Source organism: Odontesthes bonariensis, chromosome 19 (genome assembly GCF_027942865.1).
Source record: "Odontesthes bonariensis isolate fOdoBon6 chromosome 19, fOdoBon6.hap1, whole genome shotgun sequence".
Classification (NCBI taxonomy): domain Eukaryota; kingdom Metazoa; phylum Chordata; class Actinopteri; order Atheriniformes; family Atherinopsidae; genus Odontesthes; species Odontesthes bonariensis.
In genome coordinates, this window is record NC_134524.1 from 10,481,987 (window position 1) to 10,508,436 (window position 26,450).

The 26,450-nt window shown below is 41.3% G+C and overlaps 1 protein-coding gene across 4 annotated transcripts; it reads right to left on the reverse strand.

Moving 5' to 3' along the window:
* Nucleotides 1–3,331: 3,331 nt before the first annotated feature.
* LOC142369245 (active breakpoint cluster region-related protein) lies at nt 3,332–20,804 on the reverse strand. Of its 4 annotated transcripts, none has more exons than XM_075451559.1 (22): nt 20,660–20,804; nt 20,375–20,475; nt 19,379–19,483; nt 17,026–17,259; nt 15,564–15,671; nt 15,419–15,473; nt 15,290–15,342; nt 15,018–15,155; nt 14,727–14,848; nt 13,463–13,631; nt 13,261–13,380; nt 13,103–13,178; nt 10,823–10,918; nt 10,524–10,598; nt 10,343–10,440; nt 9,918–10,019; nt 6,984–7,147; nt 6,593–6,732; nt 5,024–5,158; nt 4,060–4,165; nt 3,759–3,900; nt 3,332–3,550 (listed from the first exon to the last, which is right to left on the reverse strand). In XM_075451559.1, exons 1-22 carry the CDS (start codon nt 20,709–20,711, stop codon nt 3,449–3,451), a joined length of 2,493 nt encoding a protein of 830 aa, XP_075307674.1. In that variant the 5' UTR covers nt 20,712–20,804; the 3' UTR covers nt 3,332–3,448. The 4 variants fall into 4 exon arrangements, with proteins under 4 accessions (XP_075307674.1, XP_075307675.1, XP_075307673.1 ...); XM_075451560.1 differs by having other exon boundaries at nt 13,463–13,619; nt 20,375–20,478; XM_075451558.1 differs by having other exon boundaries at nt 20,375–20,478.
* Nucleotides 20,805–26,450: the final 5,646 nt, after the last annotated feature.

Genomic DNA, 26,450 nt, shown 5'->3' on the forward strand with positions numbered 1-26,450 from the left:
GACGCACACACGGCGACTCACACATCTACAACAAAGACATTTCCTCATACGAGCATGTGCAGCGTTTCCACTTCTCGTTTTTTTCTGCAACTCACGACAAACGGAGCGAGATCGCAGCCGTCGTGGCATCGTGTGTGATTGGGAGGCTTTTATTCCAGCTCAACATTTTTGGGCGACACCATTTAAAACGCGGCGTCGGAGAGAGCGTACGGCGAGCTGCAGAAACTATCCACAGGGTGGTTTGTTCATCACATCTTTTCCCTGAAGCGCAACCTGTCCGAGCATCGATTTTACACTCGTTAATGAAAATAAGAGGTCGCCCCCTGCTGGCGGTTTAAGCCGCCGTGCTTTGTGAGCAAGTAGAACATGTTGTTTTGCCATTTTTCTTTCTTCCTTTGAGGCACAACTCCCCACTGAGTGGGGTTACATGGCACCAGGGCCAGATTAACACTTTCTGAGGCCCGGGGCTAATTACCAGGATGAGGCCCTTCATATCATGTTCTGACGCATGACCTCACACAAACCCACTGACACATCAGCGTACACAGTACCAATCTATGACAGACTACCGTTTAAAGTGAACTGGTAATATGATTTCAATTCAATTCACTTCAATTCAATTTATTTCAATTCAAGGGTAGCTTTATTATCATTGCAGTAGTGTTGACAAAGCTGACAGAATGAGGATGGGAAAACAAAATGTATCTGAATAAACCTATTGGCCTATTTGAAAATGTAGGGAAAAAGAAAGTATGACATTGGTGATTTGGTGACTTTGGCAAATCATTACAGAAAATGTAATGAAATGCATTTGCTATCAAGTACAGCAAGTTAGGCCCAAACAACATTATATGAACTGTTTTTTGAAAGTTACTTTATAGAAATGCATCCTGTTTTTGTAAACTCATCAAAAACTATAAAACAATGTAGGGCCTATTGTATTAAACAAAGCTCAATGAAGGCCCCGGCTATGGCTCAAACGGTTTGGGCATTGCCATGATGGCACTGAAAGGATCGGATAATTGGCTAAATTACATTAAGATTGAGTTATTAAGTTCATGTAGAAACCTTAATCTGACAAGAAATTGGATCGGATTGGATTAAGACCCCGAGATGACTCGGTTGAAAGTCAAACTAAACGCGCTTGTAGGTGAAGCACGTGGTGAAGTAGACTTTGGGTTCTGCGAATGCTCGAGATTTTTTTCCCGGGATCGTGAACCGGAAGTCGGAAGAGACGATATTACTGTTGTTGCCGCCGTCGTTGTGCATCACGTTTTGTTCATCACAAACCAAATGTAGAGGGACGAAGCTTCATCTTGCTCTTCGTTCGCCATTTTCTCGAATACCTGAGTTTGTTGTTGTTGTTGTTGAAGAGGTCAACAGGAAGTGGCTCTATTAGCGATAGTTGAAATGGGTACAGCGCCACCTATCATATCGGGGTATGACACGCTTTGTGCCTCTGATTCGATTCATTCACCGCCATATATCCAAGGATAATTACCCTTGCTCAAAAAAGGAGCAACTCAGTTTTTGTAATTTAGCCAATAATCCGATCCTTTCAGTGCCATGTAACCCCACTGACTTATGTAGTTACATGAATGAATTAACGTGCAAATACAGATGTAAAATTATCATTCTTGTTGCAGAGATCCAGAGTCATGTGCCACAGTCCCTCCCTTTTAATTCTAAATATTAGCGTGATCTAAAAAATACATATGTGGTAAGTTTTAAATGTTACTACGACTGTAGTATTAGTATTTAAATCTATTTCAGACTGAATGTAAAACCACAAAATGGAGCAAAAGAAAAAAAAAAGGAAGTTGAAGAATAGATCCTCAGTTCCACTAAATCAAAAAAAGATTAAAGAGAAGAATTCTTAATTTTTCTTTGTCTCAACACTTTCACTTTATTTTTAAACCAGAACACGTACACCAGGGCTGGGTTTGACTCTTCAAAAACTTCTAAAAGTCGTCTGACTGCTCAGATAAATAAAAACTTTACGTGATGAGAGAAAAAGGAAAATGGAGACTTTAACAGAATTTAGGTCAGGAGGTAAATCTGAAGCCACGAGCTTCGTCTTTCAGTATTTTATACAAATGACCTAAACTTTCCATGTGATTCTGCCACTGTGTGATAAACGGTCCCAGGCTGCCGTCACACGGCCACAACTCGACCCATTAAACGTTTTCCCAGCGGTCCCAGGTGTCGACCAGCCGCCCGGCCTCGCGTTTGACCACAAACGTCTGGGATGTCTCAGACCTTCAGCTCCGTCCTCTTTATAGTCGGCAACAGGAACCTGGTTCTGTCTTTGTAGTCGTCAGGCACCGCGTTAGAGGGGACAGGTGATTTATGCTGCGGGGGGGAAATGGGGCGATTCCAACATTTGTTTCTTCTTTTCTTTGAGGAGGGGGGGGCGGGGCATGCCCTGGATGTTGTTATGGTGTCTGCACCCACCGCTCAAGTCTATTAGCTGGATTCTGGGCTCAGGATTAGCGATCAAAAGGCCGATGGGGGCGTTTTCGGGTAAAAGGAAACACTAGCCCGGTCTGTCCAGGTGGTGCGGCTGAAAAGAGACCCCCATCTGCGGCGTGGACGGGTCGAACATGGGCCGGGTGTGTGTTGTGCCTGACATTTATGGGGCGTGCACTTTTTTTTGGTGAACTTGTCTAGTTGGATTTGAACCGTGACCGATTGGATTTCAGGCTCGGAGAAGTGACCCGTGACCTTTTTACAGCATGTGCCCCCCCACCCCTGATTCTTCTTTAAGCACATTTCAGCTGCACATCACTCTGTGTGCCACCCGGTTATGTGCTGAAGTTTATACCTGAACTGAGCTACTCTTTTTCTTCTCTACAGCATTTGTGGGACGCCTCAGATCGGACAGAAGTTTAGTAAGTTGTTAATCTAATTTACTTAATTTAATCAGGATATATATATATAAATAATTTATGGATTCCAAGAAGTGCAGAGTTGGTCTTTGAAGTAAAACTAAAGACAATAAAATCAGTCTCATGTACTTGTGTCTAGATTACTGACTTATTTGCTTTAAATGAGCATTAATTCCAGGTAATAACGCACAAACTGGACTCCTTGTGATTTTGGGTTTTAATGGCAGTCGAACTATGATTCGACTTCTTCAAGCAAGTTAAAAAAAAAAAGGTTTTGAACCTGTGTCTTATGTACTCTAAACATAATTACTGCTCTGCCTTCAGTTGCAGCTATTTGAAGGTTTATTTATAATATCAAACCAGTGTGACGGGACTATATTTTCTGACAAATAATCCAGAAAAATGTTCCAAGACTGCTCTAAAATATCGTGAAAAATCCCCAAAACACACAGTGGACATCTCTTTTATCAATAAATACCTTTATTGTCTTAAAGTCCCCACTCAGATGTCTCCACTCTCGCTATTTAAATCTCCTGCCAGCCGCCTCACAGATGGTGGTCTCACTTGTGGGTGGTCTCATCTTCGGGGTCTTCGGTGTATGGCAGAGAGGTCTGGGCTTCAGGGAGGTTGTTGCACTGCAGGTAGCAGGAAATCACTTGGACCTGAAAGCAAACACACCGAGAGACGAGCCACACGTTCACACTGAAAGTGGCACGAGTCCGAACCTTAACACAACATCTAAATGTAAATATATCTTGTCCACGCCTCAACTCTCACTCTCCATCATTTTTTAACGTCTTTGGCTAGAATTTTAGCACTAGAATCTCTTTTCTGCACTGCTTTTACTCGTGTCCACATCTCTACGCTCACCTGCACCACCACCTCCTGAGAGATGTCCACCGTGGGCCCGTCGTGGTCCAGTCCGGCCACAGGGGCGCGTAAGAGGCTGGGACCGAACACTGTGGCCAGGTTTAGGAGAGACATCTTGTTAACGTCTTGCCTTTGTGCAACTCTAAAGAATGATAGAAAGCAAACATGAGGAGGCAGCAGCACAGTTTCTGAGGCTGTTTGGTTTAATGTTATCAGTTGTGTCATTTCACAGCATTCGGGGTAACAATGGCAGCTTTCAGAAGAACTGAAATATGGCGGAGGCGTGTGTGTGGTTTCAGACCGTTGGAGGTGACGCAGGAGGTAGAAGAAGGTGTGGTGGTTGACATCAGGACAGGACTGCAGCAGAGACAACATGGAGTCCAGCCGTGAGTTTATGTCCTGGATGTCTGCGGGGGAGGTATCAGAAAACATGCAGTTAGACTGAACACTCTGTGGGAAGTTTAGAGAGGTTCGTGAACCATTAACCTAACTGTATAGTTAGATTTGATGGCAGATAAGCCTCATTAATATGAATAAAAGGATCAAAGAGGTTAAAATCTATGTGATTTTCTGTTTTCTATTTGTTATTTGTGACAGGAAGTCGAGGATTAGAAAAAGCCACATATCAATATCAAAGTCTTACTTTTTTAAACTATATTTTATTATAATTAGAATCAGCAGGTAACCTCTGAATGTTTGAAAATAAAACGGGCCGAGAAGGACGAAAAAAGATTTGACCAGCTGCAGATAGTGAAGTGTTCAGTAAAATTACACCACTACACGTTCAGCATGTTAAATTCCACAAAGTACACCAGCATATGCAGTAAATGCATTAGTTTGGTCTTTGATTTTTGATTTTTGTTGAGACGCCAGATCGTTTGAGCATTTAAAGCAATAAAACCACGTGAGAAGTTTCACAGATTTTTACCGTTTGATGGCGGTCTTAACGACCCACACGAATTAATTCTCAAATGATTTGATTGACTTTTTTGAGACGTCAGAAGCCAAAAATGTTTGAATGCACCAATTCAGTATCTGACAGAATGAAGCAGAAAGATTTCCACCTGAAATGTGGTGAAATGTGTGTAAAAAAAAAAAGGGAAATACTCTACAAATGTACATATAACACAAATATGTACAATACAGTGCACTTGGTCACTTTCCACCGCTGTGTTTAACTGGTGAAAACTTCAAAGTGACCTCCTGGGTGAACCTTGGAGGTTCCAGTGAAGTAGGCAGTTATGTTGGGGAGGTGTTCGTCTTACCCAGAGCTCTCGTCAGACTCTGAAACAGCACAGTAGGTATGAGAGGCTCGGGCAGCTCTCTGAAGTACAGTTTGAGAACACCAGAGACGGCGTTCACTTCTGTATTTCTCAGCCTGGTTACTGCCTCCCGCAGACCTGAGCAGAGGCAACAGATGATGATTATGATCAGTATTCCCTCATCTTCTTTCGAATAGACACTCCCTTCCCAATGAGGCCAAGAAACTATCTGAGTATTCAGTCCACTGAGTTTGTCCAGCAGCAGGTGATAGATTACATCTCAATTTCTATCAGACAAAATATTATCACATAACACACTGTCATTTATTTATCTCTCAAAAACCAAGTCAACACACAGAAGCTGAGTGTAAATGATAAAGTGCACCTTTATAGCTTCTAAATTAGGACGCTAAGTAGTAGCCAGGTGCTACTGATCAACGGTCCAAAGTCCAGACCTCAGCTTAACTGAGGCCACATTTATTTAGAGAAACGCATATTTCCCCCCCTCCGTTTTCAATAATAACATCGTGCACACAACATCGTTTTCAAAAAACTTGTCATTTACATCAACCCGCATAAATACGCCATCAAGCGCCATAATAACTATGCCAAACCTATTGGCGGCAGTGTAGGGAAAGGAATAAAGCCATGCAAGCCAATAAAAATCCTCAGAATCGAAGGAGGAGATAACGCGAGCAAATATCACAACAAAACTGAAGGCAATAAGAGGGAAATATAGACAGTCAGTGCATACTGGACGCAGGAGCGGCCACGGAAGAGTGGTGCTCCTCTATTTTGAACTGTGCGAGCAGGTTTGGGGTGGCAAATGCAATAAGGCCAGAATCGTTTGCACAAACGTAAAAATGAGTAGAACTTTAACATCATCCATGATAATCCTGATCAGTAGCCAAACAAACTGTAAACATAAGGCGCTCGCATGACGTTAAGCATTTTCTGGCGCATAATGTGATGTTTAAGAACCTAAAACGCCGTTTCTCCCAGTTGACACGGCAACATATAACCGGCGTTATCAGAAATCTCCACTTTGGCCGGAGGTTTTAGAAATAATCGTTTTCTGTGATTAAAAACGGGGTTTTGGTGTAAATGAGAGGCCAAACCGCAGGAAAATATCTGCGTCTTCCTATAAGTTCCTCCACCACCATGTGAGACACCGATGACGTCACACAGAAAACCATCAGTTAAAGTTTGAGAATCGTGGGGTTAGGGTTAGTTTTTCACACACTGCTTCTGCATTTTGTCTCAGTTTTTCTTTAATAACCAATGACCTGAAATATTTTAAGACCCGGTAAAGACTAGATTATATTTCCACTCTGAAATGTAAAACCTCAGAATTAAAATAGGCTGTGCTTCCTTCATACAAACCTTTATGGTTCCAGAATGAGAAACTAATCGAGTATTTTAAAGCACCTTCAGTTAAGCTGCTTGCAGCTTTGGCAGCGTTTCAGTGTGTCAGTCACTCGTGGCTTAAGAATAATTATCCTCTTCTCCTTTCTCATACTCCTTCCAACTCTTGGCCTGCCTCACAGCTGTTTTTTTGCCGTGTTTTCTTACCGCTGTTGAACGCAGCTTTGAGCATGTTGATGTCAGTGGTGCTTCCTGAGAGCCGGTAGATTCCCACCTCATCCATGCCCCTCCTCTCCACCTCCTCCACGCAGCATCGCACCACATGAGGAACCAGCACTCCCTCCTGTCTGACAGAGGATTGAAAGTTAAGAAGCCGGTCGGGTCTTTCTAAAGTTAGTCGTTTCACTTTCTGTCAGCCTCCACTTTTACCACACTTCTGCTTTGCCCTTTTCCCCACAACACAAACTGCTTCTCCTTTGAAATGCAGGGGTCGCAAAACCGACACACGAGGGAAATAAAACTGAACGGAGCCGTGGCTTTCAGTTTCAACGCGTCTAGACGGGTTCGTGTCGCCCAGATGGGGTCGGCAGATACTTACTGTGCCACTGTTTCCATGGAGACGCCAAATACAGGCAGCTGTTGAGCTGTGGAGCCGGGTGGTTCGAGCGGGTGTGGGCAGAACTTCAGCGAGAGCGTCACCTCCACCTGGCCCAGCTGTAGCGTCTGTCTTCTCCATCGCTTACTCACGGTTTTAGACTCAAGCTGATAACGAACAAATTACATGTAAGCATGTAAGAAAACAACTTGGCAGGATATTTAAAAACAGCCTCAGACTTATACAAGAGTTGAAGGATCGGTTAAATGCCTCTCATGTGAAATAGCACCCGCCCTGCTCCGCAGACACATGTTCATCAGGCTAAAATCAATCCAGATTATCATCATACGTTCGAGTGAACACATGGAGTAGATTCAGAGCAACATCTGCCATCATCAAAGGCCATCTTCACATTTAATAACTCCCCGCAGTTCAATATGTCCCCTCCCTGAGAGTCTTTTCTGGCTCATCAGCTGCCCGACAACTTAAAGGTGAATAATACGCAGCATGCACAAAGCACAAGATCTGGGCATCAAAGGTCCGAATCTGTGATGCTGTCAGTAGATAAATGAGTCAAAGTTGGTCTCATTTCCATCTTTTACAATTGTGAAATACAACGAAAGTATTTATATTTATTTATATATTTATTGTAGCCGTTAGACTCTTTCAGTTCTTGTTTGGGGGATTTTTGCCCATTCTTCCTGGAAAAAAAAGGGCTCTGGTCCTGTTTCAAGCGCTGCTCATTTACTGTTAGGTCATTTAGGTTATTTCACAGATTTTCAGTTAAGTTTTGGTCAGGGACTATATCTTCTTTTTAACTTCATCTTTCTGTGCTAGCCAGAATTGACTGAATCCATTATTCCCTCCACCAGAGAAATGCTAGGAGCCCTCTGAGAGGATTCTTAGAGGCTTTATGATCACGGGCTTTCTAGAAATCCTCGCAGCTCTCTCAGGAAGTTTTCTTGGTCTTTCAAACGTGAACTTGACCTTCTCCATCCCTGTCGACTATTCTTTCTTCATCAAATTAACATCTAAGGTAAGAACTACCTGAAAAAGTGTGGCTTTCTTCTTTTGATCTTGTCCATCTTCTCCTGCTTTCAGGGTATAAATAATCTGAATTGTCTGAGTGCTCACTGCAGCTAATTGTTCCACCAGTATTCATAAAGCATCAACTGACTTTTCCTAATAATTATTTGAACAAGCCATAACCCTAAAAAGCTAATCAAGGTCTGGGATCTTTGTAAAAGTCATTTTGAGGAGCCCATTTTCCACTCCACACTCCCTGGCTCCTCTTTGAGGATTTCCATTCAATTGTTTTGTTTTGTTTAACAAAAAAAATGGTTTAAAAAGCTGTTTCACCGGATTGCTTGGCAGGAAAACATGGCCGCGGCAAGAGAGCTGTCAGTGGATATTATGGAAAAGACGATTAAAGAAGGTAATTACCTCAAGATGGAGGTTGTTTCCAGTCAGCTGGGTTTAAAATGTGGAGCAAGTACAAACTAAATGGGAAACGTACAGGTCGACCGAGGAAGATGTCCAAATGTGAAGAAATGGGCAGAAACAGGAGTCAATGTTTGTGACTGATCTGTAAGAAGCAGCTGAAGGAGATGATGCTGGAACATTAGTTTGGTGCAGGTCTAATGATAAGAATAAAGACGAGTGCCTGAATCTTTAGCTGTTTTCACACTGAGATCCACCATCGCGGGTCCAAATTGCCACTTCATCCCGCGTCGAGCAATGTGAACGCTTGGCGTGTCAGGGTGACCCGTGTTGCCTGAAGCCGAGTTCAGGGGGCGTTCCCTAGTGGCAGAGCGTCACACGAAACACAGAAAATGCTGGGCGTGTACAATGACGTAGGCACAAGCCATGCGTCGGAGGTAAGCCTAAATACACCTGTCTGGATCAAATTTTTCAAACCAACGATGGTGGGACACCTTGAGGACTTGTTTTTGTTGCTGGCTGTTTGTTCGGTCACGCAAGTGTATATGCAGTTCATGGAGATGTTATTTTACGGGGTGTGGATGGTCACAACGTGGGATGCCGCCGAAGAATATATGCAGAGAATACAAGAGCACTATAATGTCCAAGTTGAGGAAATCCATCGACAACGTCACGCCACGCCCACGTCCATCCCGCGTCAATTGCTTTCACATCAAACTCGGCTCGGCAAAAAGACTAGGGTCCGACGCGGGTCGAATGGCGAGTCGAGTTGAGTTGACACGCCAGACCGGATCGTCAGTGTGAACGGAACAGCGGACACGCTAAATTCGCGGATTAAACGCCGGTTCTTCCTCAGTGTGAAAGGGGCTATTGAGGGTAGGGAGGTTGATGCCATTTCCTCTACAGAACACGTACAGGTGGACGTTAGAAACTTTTCTGGAGACTTTTCTCATTCTGTCAACTGAAAGTAGGTTTTGGTGAAGCTGAGGTCGTTCTTCAGGATGATCGTACATCATGAAGCCAAGAGCGTTCAAAGCTTTGTGCAGGAGAGCATAACTCAATGACGTGGCCAGCAAACAGACTGGATCTCAATCTGCTTGAAAATTAATGGTGGAAATAGAAAAACTGGTCAATGACTTCATCCTGCAGAGGAAGAAGAATATTGTTTTTTCATTCGTGTCCTAAAAGAATTTAAGCTGTCAGAAAAGCCGGAGGAGGAGTGACAAAGTGCTCATTTTTCTTCCTTTTTGCTTCAGGATTTCATGAGTTATGTTGAGCTGTGAAATCAAACAGTTTTGTGTAAAAAAAAAACATAGAAAACAACTGAATTAACTGAATGAACGGTGTAAAAACAAAACAACAATGATTCACTTACTGTGCGTAAACATTCTGTCCTCTGGAGATCAGCTAACTTTGTGGGAATTTTTTTTTACTGCTGTACTTTACATGTTTTTAACCCTGTTTGAAGCATTTGTTTTGCATTTGGTATCTTTGTACCTTTACAGCATTTCTTCCCAGAACGGTTTCATCCTGTCCGTCCGACTGACTCACACACAGCACCTTCATGCTCTGTGCTCCATCCACCTGGAAAGACAGCTCCTGTTTGAAAGAAAGATCCGGTCATTAACACTGACACGGAACAACAGACTTCCTAAATCTGTTCGTATTTGTTCCTTATTTCAGGTCCTGCAGTGGTGGCTTCTGGTTAGGTTTAGTGTGTGTGTTCCTGCCATTGTTTAAAGCAGTGTGTGATCAAACAGTGCCGACTGTTTTAATCCTCTGAGTTGCAGCAAAGCCTGTAAGATGCCGTCTAGACATGCAGAAGTCATTCGCAGCCTTTCCGCCGGCCCTCTTTATTGCAGCTATAGAATAATAAAACATTCACTGAAATGATTTGGATTGAATCTCAGACACATACACACCTGGTCCCAGTGTGGGTCGAGGCTGCGGACTGAAGAGTGCGTCTGAGCCAGTCTGTCATAAAACTCGAAGCCGTCCACTTCCACGCACACATACACACCTGAAACCCAAAATGATCCAATGACCCCTTTGTTCATTAATACAATTCAAAAATGTAAACGTTGTTGTGTCAAATGTAAATACAGGCTGGTTCCTGGAGGCCAGAGGCTGAATGGATCGCCACACTCAGAGTCCCACACAGCGACATGTCGTCCCCTGCTGTTGGGAGACACCAAACCAGGCTGACTGAAAACGTAACAGCACTCCAGCACAGACATGAGGAAGAACATAAGGAGGGAAACACCTGAAAATGGTAGCCGGTGGCATGAAGAGATCAAAGTTAAGACTTCAGGCTTTGAGTGTATTATATTTCGAACACGGGATGTGATTCCGTGGCGAGGAAGAGGAGGACAGAGGAGGAGCGGCTGAGACGGTGGTTTTACCAGCGTTGGAGCTGTGAAGAGGTGGATGCTGGGTCATTCTCAGTTTCACACAGGCACTGGTGAGGGTGAGCAGGTCTGGAGGGACGGTTTCGATATCTGACAACACACGGCAGATATCGGCAGCGATCATTGAAAGAAAGACAAATTACAATAAAACCGATGAACTTTCAGCCTCAGAAACGTCTTTTCGAAGGACTAAAAATGTTTCTTCAGGCTGCTGGTTTCTGTGTTTCCACCTCAGACTAAAGATCTGTGAAGACTGAGCAAATTAGTCTGAAACATGAAATATGTTTGGCTAACGTTTACACACGCATATACAAAAAAACCCAACCATCCTGTCTGGCAGGCAGCGGTTATGCAGAGGACTGTACGACATTCTGCAGCAACTGCAAGCGCAGCAGAGGCTAAAGTTCAGCTGTGGTTTACTGCTTTGCAAACGGAGGAAAGACTACAACAGCCAAAGCACAGCCAATTCAATTATGAAGGATGCTTGGCTGAAAGTAAACTGATTTCAAAGCCATTGTTGAGATTGACTGTGAGACGACTGAGATAAAACGCTGCAATCACTGCACAGCCCGACAAGTTCGAAGACCTTTTGATAGGCAAGATGATGTCATTTGAACCCTGGTTCTTTTGATGGAAAAGCACAAAAGTTCCTAATCTCTGGGAAAGTTTTAGAAATGCAGCTTTTGTGTGAAAAGGGAAATGTTTAAAGTATAAGGAGCCCCAACAGGATTAAAGAGATAACAGCAAAACTGATAAAAACACCAGATCCTATAACCTCTTCGGGTCTCTAAAATCCAACAAGACAGCAGCTGGAATTCATTAACACTGATGGGAACATGGTGGTTCACTGGAAAAAATGCCCCTCCAAAAATAAGTAAAACAAACAGCAAATACAAGACGTTTTTGCTTGAATAAGCAAAAAAAATCTGCCAATGGAACTAGTGAAAATCGGCTTGTCAAGATTTCTTGAAATAAGATGTGATATTTAGGACTTTTGAGATAAAAGTGATCTTGAAATTAGCTTAAAAACCTCTTCAAATGAAAAAAAAGCTTGTTTCATATGATATTTGACTCAAAACAATTTGTTTTCAAGACTTTTTCATTTAACAAGATATTCAAGATGTATTGTCTTCAAACAAGTCCCTATATCAAGGATCTAGTGTTTCATCAGGAAAACGTGTTCCACAATCAGTGAAGCAAATATCAAGCCTCCAACTATAAACTTTGCTTTGTTCATGAGCTTGTTTCAGACAGGTTTAAATTTACTGTTGTACACGGCTTCCTCTTCTTCTTTGGTTTACTGGAATCCCATCGGAACTAACGTATTTCCTAAATGTTCTGAAGCTTGTTGTTCCTCACTTTTAAGTAGAATTTTGTAGAATGTGTAGGAAGTATGAGAATTAAGCATCACATTTAAATATCGGTTAAAGTGAATTACACACGCACCTCGTTAACCCTGATATTCTCCTCCAGAAGTTAGCTTAGCACTCGCTTGTATTAAAACGTGGTCAAAAAAGATTGTGACAGCCCAACTCAAGTCTTCATAATGGCCGTCCACAAACCAGTGAGCGATGCTACAGTAGCTGAAGTTGCTCCAGAAAACAGCTGAAAGCAGCTAGTTATTAACTTTTGTTGCACATGGCAACTAGTTAAAAGTTTAAATTATATGAGCTTTAAGAATGTCTGTCGAGAGGCGACATTTAACTTTTATTACAGCTGAGCACAGGAGTGTTGGACCTTCATTACGTCTGTGTTTATGGTATGAAAGTTGATGCACTGCCTCTGAGACGAGCTGCTTTTAATAAATAGGGGTGTTTATCACGGCTGCCTCGCATATCCAGCGTTTGTTTAGAGCGTCGTTTGTGCACGTCCTCAAATATTAACGCCAAGCGTTCACAAACTGCCGTGTAGTCACGGGTTTGGCAGCGGGAAGCTTTGAAGACGAGCTTGTAGAAAAAGTCTGCGATTGTCGGCTTCTCGTTGATGTATCTTTGCCCAACTGCACAGTGAGAGATCGATACTATTTGGGAAATGTCCGCGCATGAGGAAAACATGTTGGAGAAACTGTTGGAGTCCTCCGAGTACAACAGAGCAAGTTGCTTCTGTGATTAAAAAGCAAAAATGTTCCTGCTCTTGGTCTGAATTGAGAAAAAATGTCTTTTAAATGAGTTAAAAGAGAAAAATATCCATCCATTTTCATGGATTCTTAAGATTTATCTGTGAAAACAGTAAGAGTAATTATACGGGAGGCCTCCAGATTAGCTGTGAACTCACTGTCTGTGGTGAGTTTGTGGATGGCTTCCCTCCATTCTTGTAGTTCGTACAGGGAGGAGAAGAGGAAAGTGTGACTCTGTAGGATAAACAAAGCCTGTTTTAACTATGGTCTGTGCGACGGTACTGATCAAATTGGATGTGTGAGCGTGCTTGTGTACCTTGCCACTGGGGCTGTGCAGCTCCAGTCTGTAAACAGGAGAGTGTGTGAGCATCATCAGCTCCATTTGTTCCAGTTTCTTCCTGCTACGGGCTGCCATAGACAGACTCTTGGAACCTTTCTTTAAACAGAGAAATGTTTATATTTCACACACGTGGTTTAAAAAAAGGAGTCAGACTGTCCTCTGTGTCTCAGTAACGCACCAAATGCTGCTGCAGCTGCTGCCACAGCAGGTACATCTTGGTTCTTATGGTGTGTAAGCGGACGTTTGTGTCCGGTGGTCGTTCCTGGTCTGCAACACAGCGAAGCCTGAGACCAGCCAGAGGGAGATACCAGCAGAACCTGTACTGGTCCTGCTTCCTGGAAGAAACACTAATGTTGAAAAGAGACAAAATTATTTGACTCTTTTATGTGTTTAACCCTCATACCTGATTTAAAACATAACTTAATTTCTGAAAAGGGACATTTTTGTCCCCTTTTAAAACGACCTAAAAACATCACATATTAATATTTTTTTCCGCTTTTTTCCCCGTAGAACTTTTATTCCACTTCAGTTCTGATCATAACTACCAAGTTTTCAATTATTTTCAAAAATTTAACCCTTTAAATACTGGTTTATATGACGTAAAGGCCAATTTCTGTAAAAAAACAAAACACAAAAACTGCTATATTTTCAATATATAGAATGCAAAGTGGAATTATTGAGTAGGGATAATTATGGTCTGGGATATCTCAATGATTAGCAACAACATTGATTTTTAGGGATTTTTAATTTTTTTGCTATGTCTGATTTAAAAAAAAAAAAAAAACACCTTAATTTCTGAAAAGGGACATTTTTATCCCCTTCTAAGATGATCCCCAAAATACCATATGTTAATATTTTTTTCCACTTTTTTTTCAGAAATCTTTTCTTCCACTTCAGTTCTGATCATAACCACCAAGTTTTCAATTATTTAAAAAAAAAAAAAAAAAAAAAAAAAAAAAAAATCAACCCTTTAAATACTAGTGTATATGAGGTAAACACCAATTTCTGTTAAAAAACACAGAGAAAAACTGCTGTATTTTCAATATATGCAATGCAAAGTGAAATATTCTATGGAGAATTATTAGGTCTGGGATATGTCATTGATGAGCTACAACATCAGTTTTATCAGCTTTTTAGTTTTTCTGCAATGGCAGATTACAGAAACGGCTCCCATAGACATCCATTATAATGAATGCAGCATTAGACTATGGCACCCGCACACACACACACACACACACACACACACACACACACACACACACACACACACACACACACACAGTGGACAAAAATGTCCCCTATCAGGGATTAGGGTTAAACAAGGATGATTTGACCATCCTAACGTGTTCTAACAGCTGAGAACAAGCCTGATGCATACTGTATCTGTTACAAGCTAAAAATGCCGACCACATTTCCCATAATGCCCTGTGTTTTTCTCTCACCCTCTTCCTGCGTGTTTGAACCTGGTGCACAGCAGGAGGTCGGTGTAGAGGAAAAGGTGACGCAGGCTGCGCTCTCCTTCGCTCACATCCACGACAAAACCATCACGCATCAGCTGACGCCTCTGGGGGAACACACACACTTTACACACTTTACATACTTTACATACTGGGGTGTATTTGGACTCACACACCTGCATTTATAAATCGTATTATCAGCAATGAGAGGCGATGAAGGACAGGCCCACTGGCCCACATGCAGTTTGGTATCTCTTTCTACAGCGCCAGGCTCACCATGCCGTGACTGAGCGTGACCTCCCGTTTACTTTGTAAACTCTCGTTGACACCAGACAGGAAGCTGCGAGACAATCTCAGAGTTTCCTGTAAGGTTGCGTAGTCTCGATGCTCCTCTGGTGTCGTCTTCAGGAGATCCTGCAAGACCACAAAGAGGATGCCACGTCAGGTGTTTACACACAAAAAAAATAGAAGTCAATAAAAACAGTAGCTGGAATCTTTTATGGGGGACTGGATTAAATGACATGTGAAATGATCCAGGGTTTTCTCACATGCAGCACTAAGGTGGTCTTGGTTACTCTGTCCAAAGGCTTGTACAGTAGAGCTGTAAAGAGAAAAACCAGCATTTAGACACCGACAGCTTAAAGCGTATCCAGTAAAAACACAGCTGCACAACGTACCTTCAAATGTGTATTTAGTGCGAGCTTTGTCAGCGCTGTGGTTCGACATCATGCTCTGAAAAAAGCAGCCAGTAAAACGACACTCATTGGTCATTTTGGATGACTAATACTGCAGTCAGCTCTGCAAATCAAGACTCTTTAGTACCTCTGCAATGGTTCGAAAGCGAGGATCCGAAAGTGTGCATTTCCTGACAATTTCAGCAGCTTTCTCGTAGTTTTCAATAAAGCCTCCGTACAGGCTGATGTGGTTAACCTGCAAAAACAAGCATTTTTTGTTCCTCAGCACGCATACTTTGTTGTAACATGGGGGCTTGAACTTTGACCTTCCGGTTCGTGCATTCATGTTGGCTGCTCGCAGTGGGAAACATGAAGTAAAAAGGCTAAAATTCTCTGAAATTCTTCACCAGTCACAGAGCAGTTTTCCATTGGAGAATGAGATTGGCTTGATTGGGACTTCAGCTGTTTTAAAGGTTGACATATGAGAGCTCGGAGAAAAGGAAGAAGCAAACAGATGTTAAGGACTGACTGGCTGGTTTCTATTCATGCTCCGCTCTTTTAAGGTCCCGCCACAACATTTCAATCAGAGTTCTGGACCATTGCAACATCTTGATTCTTTTCTTTTTCAGTAGATTTGCTGCTGAGCTTTGGATCATTGTCCAACATAATGTTAACCCATGTTCAGTTTCTACTCTTCTATGGTGAATCTGGGCTTTCACTACATGTGTATTCTATCCTCAGGCTCGACATCATCAAGCTGTCTTCTTGCCTGATTTCGCTGAGCCAATCAGCTCTTAGTGCTTGTAATGGCTGTTGTAGTTTTTTCATTCCATCCTTCATGATATCTGTTTTGCAGCCCGCCTCGTCCTCCCTGTTTAGATTCTCCAGGGTGTCTCTAACATCTCAGCTATCTTCTGGTTCTGCCATCACCAGCGTCTAGACTCCAGGGGGAACTATGCCTAACTCCTATCTTCATCCAGCCACTTGACTCATCAGTCTACCCACCAAAAATCCTAATATACCTCTGTTTTGCAATGCACCATTTTCCCCCTAAATATACCTCCTTTGTTGAAATTTACATTCATTATTCTGTCTAAAAATACCAATATGATTATTTTTCTAGCTTTAAAAACCGGAGATCACAGATGTTAAAACAAAACAATTTTCTAGTCAAGTCAACTTTGTCAATGCTGCCATATGTGCAGGACATACACAGAATTGAAATAGTGTTTTCCTCTTATCCCTGGTGCAGAACAGCAATAAACGTGAAGCAAAAAATAATATATATATATATATATATATATATACATATATATATATATATATATATATATATATATATAAATATATACATATATATATATATATATATATATATATATATATAAAGTAGGAGGTAAAAAAAAGAAAAAATATAAAAAAAATATATATAAAAGCTAAAAGATATATAAAAAAGCATCAGCAAATCTGTGTGTATATATATATATATAATATACACACACACACACACACACACACACACACATATGGCAGTATAAACAGATTTTACCGTATGAGTGTATAAGTATAAGTGAAAACCCAAAACTGGAGCAAAATAAAAGCAAACTCACCATTTTCAGGAAAAGGTCCCCCACCTCCAGCTCAAAGTGTCGGCATCTCATCGCCGTTTCCTCGCCGAAGCTGAACTCTGACTGCCGGTTAGCGCTTAAACGGGCCTTCAGGCTCGAGCAGAAGCTTTGATGAACATCTCTGAGCTCAGGAACCTGGTAGAAGACGGTTTGGACCTGTTGACTGGACAACACCGGCTGGGAAGTTCCAGCTGAGGCCCGCAGAGCCTTCATGGGCTACAGACAAAGATATTTTAACAAAGTGGGATAACCGAGCTGTTAAAACAGAAGTAAAAACCACATGTAGGTAAAAACATGCTATTTTTCAGAAGCTCAGAATAAAAAAAAGAGAGATGTGGGAGAGTGAGAACATGAATGTGTGATCACTCATATTCAACATCCCTCTAAGTGTTGAGAACATTCTAACACTAACTTTCAGTTCAATTCTCACATCCATATTTTGTTTTATTTTCGTTAAATGAGTCACATGTTGTGGGAATGGGGAAACAAGTTGGTGCTGCAGTTAATGGTAGAGAATAAATCGACCGTAAACCTAAACATGCACTCATAATTGCTCAATCACTTCCTGCCTTATTAGGGAAATATTACACTAATCACCAGCTCTAAATATCACTTTAGAGGAACTATTTTTTGTTATTTAGGTACCAAAGTCACACAGACCTGACACATACACTGTGGGAGTTGGTGTTGGTGGTTTGGTGAGCGTTAAAGATAAACCGTCAAGTTCAGTCTGACATTTAGCTAGCTTTAACCACAACAATGTAGTCAAAAGTTGACAAAAAGTTGACTATAAAATGAAAAAACATGAAGCTAGCTGTTGGTTAGTTCAGATAGACCAGGGAATAAATCCAACTAAAGTGTTTAATTCTGCGTGGACAAATATAAGGATGAATGATAAATGCATCTGGGTGCATAGAGCAGATGGAGCGAAAACTCCCCCAAAACCAGACAAACTTCTGTTTGCAACAATGAACATCATTCCTGTGTGCATTTGGAGTCTCATTCATATTTGGATCAACAAACTGCACGCAGGTTTTCTCGAGCGTGAAAAGCATCAAATCCAAGTACAAAAATCACATCAAACAGGTGAAAATCCCATCATTTATTTAGCTACTGTTTCAAAAACACATGAAAAACATGAAAAACATGAGCTGAAATGGTTTTGTTTGGTGTTCAGGCGCCATGGTTACATGGCTGAGGGAAAAAAACACCTAAAAGCAGACGACATCACACTGAATAATTAATTATATAACTGGTTTATTATTTTTATTAGGCTGCACATCTACATTTTATCTATTTCAAAGTGGGTTACTTCTTATTCTACAAGAATAGTTCTATGTTCTATGTATCACAGTTCTATGTTTAATCCATTTCAAAACACAGGTTGCGGACCCCTGTGATGGACATCAATCAGCTAGTCTGGTTCAGTCTAGGTAATGAACACATGTAAAGCTCACTAATTAATGTTCTATAAAGGTCGTTTATACATAAAAAGTCAAAGTGTAAAGAGACAGCAGGCTCAGTGAGGCTAACCAAGTTAGTGCTAGTTAGCATTAGCCAAAACAGCTCAGGACGAGTTGCCACAAACTGGGAGAGGCGACTATAAAGCTTCATAAAACAAGAAGAATGAACATTTTTACATTTCTTGGTGAGTTAGTGGACTTCGTTGGTGCGTGTATGTGGATAAGAGCTGAGCGTTTCTGACAGTAGTTCCACATGAACTTATTAAAGCTGCCGTCGGCAGGTTTTCAAAATTCCGAGTCTAAAGTCGGAAAATTCGAACTGATACAACTTTCAGGTCCCTCCCCCTCTGTGGACGAGGTTGGGCACGTGAGTTCACACCAGTGTGTGCGAACACAAGCTGGGGGCAGACTCACGCTCAGCATGGTTGGTGACTGTTCTGCTCAGATAATAGATAAATTATAAACCTAACGTGATTGGTTAAAAACAGCCGGGAGCGCTCGATTTTTGCAAGCACGATTACAGGCTTTAGGGAGCTACAGAATTCGGGATTTTTCCTAAACAGCGTATTTAATATTCTACTTCCAGAATCCCATGACAGTTCAAGCTAATATGACTAAAAAAATGTTGCAGACGGCAGCTTTAACACTATTAGAGACAGAATAAGTTGCTTGTTTTTGAGGTTAGAGCTGAACAATCAAAAGGAAGTTCAACAGAACAGGGTGTTAATTTAAGCCGGAGTCACAGACCAATGGTGCGTGTTGCTGCAGCAGACTCTGAACCTTGGTTTTGAATAAGAATAGCTCGTGGTCCTTTGCTGGATAAAGGGTAGATACGACAAAAGAAATGAGATTTGCGTGTGTGTTGATGATACCATCAGCAGGGTTTCCAGCTCTCTGAGATAAACCTCCTCGCTCTCCAGGACGCCTTTGAGGACCACGAGCCTCCTCTCCAACATTTCCTCCGGGCTGCATGGCGTCTGCACAACAAACATTCAACAAAGATTTCACAAGGCAGCCGAGTCGGTCATATTAACCAACGCTACACCTCTCGTTCTGTGATGCAACAAATGGTGCAACAGTGACACAGATACACTGCCAGCATCACTTTTCAGGTGATTTACGAGGGAGACAAACATTTCAAACATTTCAAAGATCTACCTTCACAGTCCATGTCTGTGCTTCTCATGATATGGTTTCTATAAAAAATGCCTTTCCACTACTTCTGCTTACAAACTGACACACTTGTCTGTATTTTTTTTCTCGGTGCGAGTTCGTTCATGTGTGTTTTTCTGTACTTTTTATGTAGCAAAACACCAAATATGTGTTATAAACTCAAGAAAAGGTGGTAATAACGTGCTGTGCATGTCCCTGTGTACAATGCATAAGCTGATAAAATGAATGTAGACGTTAATTAACTTTCAATGTGACATGTGACCGGTCCTCCTTTGGTGCTTTGAAGCCCTTTTCTGCTCTTTTGTCGCCAAAATGTAGAAAATTACTGAAAGACGAAGAGAAAGTTAAGCACTGTGAGCATGTTGATGGTATATTCAACATCTGGCCCCTTTCGTGTTGCTTCTTTTTCAGTGTGGTGGTCCTCAAAATGCATTAAAATACATACATATATAGATATAGCTCTATATATGTATAGATAGGCAGAAAAGAACTTTCTGTTGTAAAATACGAGGTTTAGCTTGTGATCTTATCTTATATTCCCCATTTGGCCTTGAATCTTTCTCAGTTTTCCTACTGGTGTTATGGAAATTAAGTCACTGAAAGACTAAAAGCACACAAGAGAAAACAAGAAACCGTAGAAAGTCTGGTGAGTGATTGGAAACACTTGCGACGATGTGGATGAAATGTGAACTCACTGGAGTGTCGGGGAAGTCTACGCCCTCGGTGTTAAGAGGTGAGAGAAAACAGGACACCGCCTCCTCCTGGAAAACATCCTCCTCCAACACCTCCGCTTCTTCTTCTTCCAGAAACACAAACAAAAATGCAGAAAGCTCATGAGAACACAAGATCAGATAACTTCTGCACGCCTCCACGAAATGTGCAAACATTAGTGACGGTGCCGTTGTGCAAGTATGACTCGCACAATTTTAGCAAAGATATTTCTGCATCTTTAACAAACAATCGGAGTAATTCCTCCTCACCCGGGACATGCTGTGCCTCCAGATAATCAACCGCTTCCTGGTAGATATCCATATAGCTGAGACCCGTCTTCTCCTCTCAGCGCAGAGTACTGGAGGTGCAGCATGCGAGCGCACCGAGCTGTGGACAGAAAACTTCCTCTTTCTGTTTAGGATGAACGCTAGAGAGGAAAATACAGCTTCCTGTCTGCGTGAAAACTTCAAAAGTTGATGAGAACTGGCACCTGATGATTTACTCATTCCCTACAGTTGTACTAAGCTTCCTGTTAATGGGTTAGTGTCAACATACCGGCTGCAGAGTAACTTATTTGCAACATAACTATCAGTTGCTATAGTACGACTGTGCATGACCGGTAGCTGTAGTCACTAGTGTTTATTAAGATCATGCATCGCTGGTAAAGACGTTTTCTTTTAAAGTAAAAGCAATAAAGCCCAATAAAGAGTAGCAACCTGTAGAGATCCAGTATGGTTAAAAACTACAGGCTGAATCACACAATGACACACAACAAGCACCAAAAACAATCAAATGAGTGATTTCTACATTAGGAGAAGGATAAAGCTTCCTGTTTTTATTGCATTTGGTCGCTGTCAAATGTGACTGAACAGTGCTTTTGTAGATCAATGTTGCCCTCCTCAGTCAAACAGCTGTTAGCAGTTTCATAAGGAAGCTAACAGACTTTTCCCACATGTCCCCAGATTTTGAGGATGTTTCACATGGAAAGACTCTTTTATGACACTTGTGCTCCCCTCTGTGCCCGATTGTCAAGTCAAATGAAAGTTTCTACGCATTTCTAAGGCACATTTTAAAACAACATCAGCAAAATAAAACAGGCTTTGTTTTAAAAAACTTCTCTGAAAAGGCTCCGACACCTCTGCTCTTGAGCCTGGTTCCAGGAATGTCCAAGAATTAGTTTGTGGACCTCAGAGCTCTGCCTGGAAGGTGACTGAAACCTGTGGATATAATCAAGAATAAACACACTTGTCTATAAAAGGCCTCACAGCTGACGGTGTCCAATGACCTGTAAGACAAGCTGGTGTGATGCTTCTGAAGGACACAAGAAAAAGCAGCATTTAATATAGTGTAAAAACATATTAGACCTCATCTTTCTAAAATTGGGGAAGTTTGAAACCAACTGCAGACTTCCTGGATCTTTGTAAATACTTCCATTAGGTCATTTCTTCAGACAGCAGATGATTCTCAGACGATTATTATCAGACGGTTACATGACAACAAAAGATCTGGATGAGTCTGAAGATGTTGCTTTTAAATTCAGATGAAACCAAAGTTCTTGTCTTTCAGCTCGAGGAAGACGCTGTTTAGCTGTACAGTTACTTTATATCACATTTCTTTGGTTTCTGGTAACACATTAAGAAAGTTTGGGAGTTATTTTTTTCCAGAATCTGTCCTTTCACTCGCATATAAAACAGGTTTCTAGGACTGCCTTCTTTCACCTCGGTAATGTTGTTAAAATCAGGAACATCCCGTCTGAGCGATGCAGATAAACTGCTCCATGCATTCGTTACTTCAGGATTGGACGACTGTAATTCTTTATTAGCCTCCACCTGATCCAAAATGCTGGGAACTAACAGCAGGGTCATTGGCTCCCTGTTGAATTCAGAACAGAATTTAAGCTTCTTCTCCGCACATATAAAGCTTTAATGACCGAGCTCCATCATATCTTAAAGATCTCGTAGTTGGACATTTTCCCACCTGAGCGCTTCTTTCTCAGACTGCAGGTTTACTTGTGGTTCCCAGAGTTTCTAAAACTCAAATGGGAGGCAGAACCTTCAGTTATCAGGCCCCTCTCTGTGGAACCAGCTGCCAGTTTGGCTTCAGGAAGCAGACACCCTCTCTACCTTTAAGATTAGGCTTACAACTTTCCTTTTTCATAAAGCCTATACTTAGTGGTGGCCCTGAAACATCCCATAGTTATGTGTATGCTCAGGACCGAGGATTGAATCAAAGCTTTAATACGACCTGCAGGTTTCCGTGGATAAATATGAATTGAACTGAATTGCACTGCATCTTTAAAGTAAATCATTTTTCAATTAAATAAAAATAGCTGAATTTAAATTTTTTTCACCTAAATAAAGACGTTGGACGAGCGGTGACTGGTCTTTATGAAGCAGATCCACAGTCGTAGATATGGAAGAACCTTAAAGAATGAAACATTTCAGGATGACACATGAAAATGGCTCTGAACTGACATTCCACATCCAACATGGCTGATCTTTAAAGACTCACATCATACAGCCAGGTGTGCCACGGCTGTATGATCGTTCCCATGACGACTTGCTGAAAAGACGCCTTACTTTGCATTGTGTTCACTTAGCAGATGTTCTTATCCAAAGTGAATTAAAAGTGAGGAACACACTGGAGGGCAACATTGGTTTAGTATCTTGCCGATGCATTCTTCCAAATGTCCACCGGTAAATTGGGGATTAATCCAGCAAACTGACAGAACCGCTCGACCTCCTGAGCTACCGTCACCTCGAATACTAAGTGAAGCTGAATAGTTATGTAAAGGGGATTTATTTCCCACCAGCACATCTTTTAAACGTGTTTTTTGTGGAAAATTGAGAACTTTAAGATGAGTGAGGAGCGACATACTGTGTGCATTTGGTCTGCAAACATGCTCAGTCGTTCATGTCCAGCTCAACACTTCTGACGGGCTGATGCGCTGAGTGTCACCACACCACTCAGGTGTTTCCTGTAGCATCTTCATATAGAGCAGCAGCTTTGCTGCCTGTGGTTTTTGGTGTCATCAAGCTATACGCTGACACTTTTTTGGTGTCAGTGAAACCTTGTTTTAAGAGAACATCATGTTTGACCACAAAAATATAGAGATCTATGTAAAACTCTTCTTCTTCTGTCTCAGACAGTTGCTTTATTGTCTCCACACTGACTTTCAGATGTCAATTGAAGTCTCATCTAAACCCTCAGTCAATTTAGCCTCTTTTTTCCTTGAACCTTCCCGTCTTTTAAGGAGCATCAGGCTGTTCCACTACTGAGCCCCTGAGAAGTTTCCCATCGGCTCTTTTGTTTTCAGGAAGTCCATTTTCATTCTTCTGATATCTTCTGAATTGTCATTCCCGCTTGAAGTGCCCATTTCACCACAGAAATAACAAAAAAAAGTAAAACATCAGCATGACTCTACAGGAGCTTTCTCATTTCTGTGCAAGTTAGACCTTCCACTGACCTTCTGGTTGTGCCTCCTGCTGTGATGCACTTTCTGACGCAGGTACAGAGCCAGAAAACAGACAGGAAACATCATTTTTAACCCCCTGAAACTCTTAAGAGCTTCTCGAAAGCGGAACGATTCTCAACCATGACAAGAGCAGATATATAAAACACACATTCTATATATCCTGTGAACATGTGCTACATTATTCTTCTTTATTAGATCAAACTGCAAAGTGTTTATTTAGCAATTAAGGTAGGAAAGGTATTTCATGGAAGGAAAGAAATCTTCCCACAGTTAGTGGAGAAGGACGCTGGTGTCCTGAATTACCACAAGAGGGCGGTATCGCACAGGTAAAAGACTGGAAGTAACCAGCTGCTCAATTGGTGCTGGAGACAGAATTTCAGTCAACTGCAGTTTACTTGGGAAAATTTCATCTCCATGTTCACAGGAAAATACTTGTTATTGTCTTGGGAGGGTACTGCATGTGAGCAGTAAAATTAAACGTGTATAACCTGGCCAAAATTCATCAGTCACAACAGCAACTTCTTATAATTTTAAGTCCAGTTGGCGACGTACTTAGAATGGCAAAAATTTATGATGAATTTCTAAGGTATGGCGCCGTAACGTCGCTGCTGGTAGACGTACGTTCCATGATGTTGTCGCCACATCTGGTCAGCACCCTCAGTCAGTCCCACTGAAAATTTCCCACATACTGGCAGAGAAGTGAAGTCGCCAGGTAGGGCACAGAACTGGTACCCAGGACCCATCGTATCATCCTTTGATATTCAGGATATGATTCTGGCTCGAACGTGTGCAGATGGATCTAATGTGTGTGTGTGTGATGCTTGAAAATGTAGGCCCAGCGTGTTTCTCAGAGATTGTGTTGTCTTATAAAATGTCCTCGAACCCCTAAAATAAACATATAACACAACCAATGTCCAAGTATTTTTTTCACTCAGTTTGTGGTACAAAAAGATTGGCGCGCTTCATGGAGCTCAATTGACATCCTCGAGTGGAAACTGTGTTTTTACTCACAGTTCCTTCTGAAAATGCAACCTGGGGTAGAAAGTTTGGTTCAAAACCCTCTGGTCCAAAATGAACTGTGTGTTGGGAGGGTCCGTACATCACTCTGTCCATGATGCAGGGCCTAATGGCATGAAGTGACTTTTCCGTAGTTTCCCACCTGAAGCACAACAACAATAATTCACAAACACTAAATTATCTTAAAATATCATTTCTGTCTGCAATGTACAAAGCGTCTTCCCAATTACCACAATGCTACCTAATTAGCTTCCAGATTAGCACAACAATATCCAATTAGCTTCGTTTTTAGCACAATGCTACCTAATTAGCTTTCAGATTAGCACAACTATATCCAATTAGCTTCGTTTTTAGCACAATGCTACCTAATTAGCTTCCAGATTAGCACAACTATATCCAATTAGCTTCGTTTTTAGCACAATACTACCTAATTAGCTTCCAGATTAGCACAACTATATCCAATTAGCTTCGTTTTTAGCACAATACTACCTAATTAGCTTCCAAATTAGCACAACTATATCCAATTAACTTCGTTTTTAGCACAATGCTACCTAATTAGCTTTCAGATTAGCACAACTATATCCAATTAGCTTCGTTTTTAGCACAATGCTACCTAATTAGCTTCCAGATTAGCACAACTATATCCAATTAGCTTCGTTTTTAGCACAATACTACCTAATTAGCTTCCAGATTAGCACAACTATATCCAATTAGCTTCGTTTTTAGCACAATGCTACCTAATTAGCTTCCTGATTAGCACAATGCTACCCAGTTAGCTTCTAGCCAATATCTTGGCAACAGAGTTCACTTTTATAAATACAGTGGTCGCATGAATTAGCACATAAAACATGTCCTACTCTCCCTTTTGTCCGATGTACACCCTGACGATAAAATTCCTGGGTTATAAAAATTAATAACAGCAACTCAACCGGACTAAATAAACTTACAATTGTCGGAAATCTCAGTCGGTTAGCCCCGCTAGTAACTCGAGGTAGGCCGATGTTCTGACCACTGCTCGACACTGATTGGCTAATTACATATTAGACGTTAAGTGATACAATAACACACGAATGAGTAGTTCATTTAATCAGACCCACTCTCAGGAAAGAACACATTGTATGTTCAATAACTGAAGACATCAGTGACAAAATATTTAAACATAATGTGAGAGGATACAACAAAAACATTGATCAAATTTGAACACTTGAGGGCAGCATAAACTAAACTGTTCCTTATCCAGCTTTGTGTTTCAAATCACTGTAATTCTTATAATAACTGAGTGTCTTTTTTTATATAATAATAAATGAATGAACAGATGAATGAATGAATAAATGGATAAATGAATGTGAGATTCACATTATACACAGTCTCATCAAGATTAATACATACCATGGTGGTGTCTTAACTTAATCAATCAAATATATCAAATATACAGAATTATGAATTAAAGAAAATTAACTATAATTATCGTTATCATAGTTACGTGAACCTCTAGAAGTAGCCATTACAGTGTATGAATTTCTTTTTCTCTACGTGCAAGGACACGAAACATAATCTGTCTGGCTTTC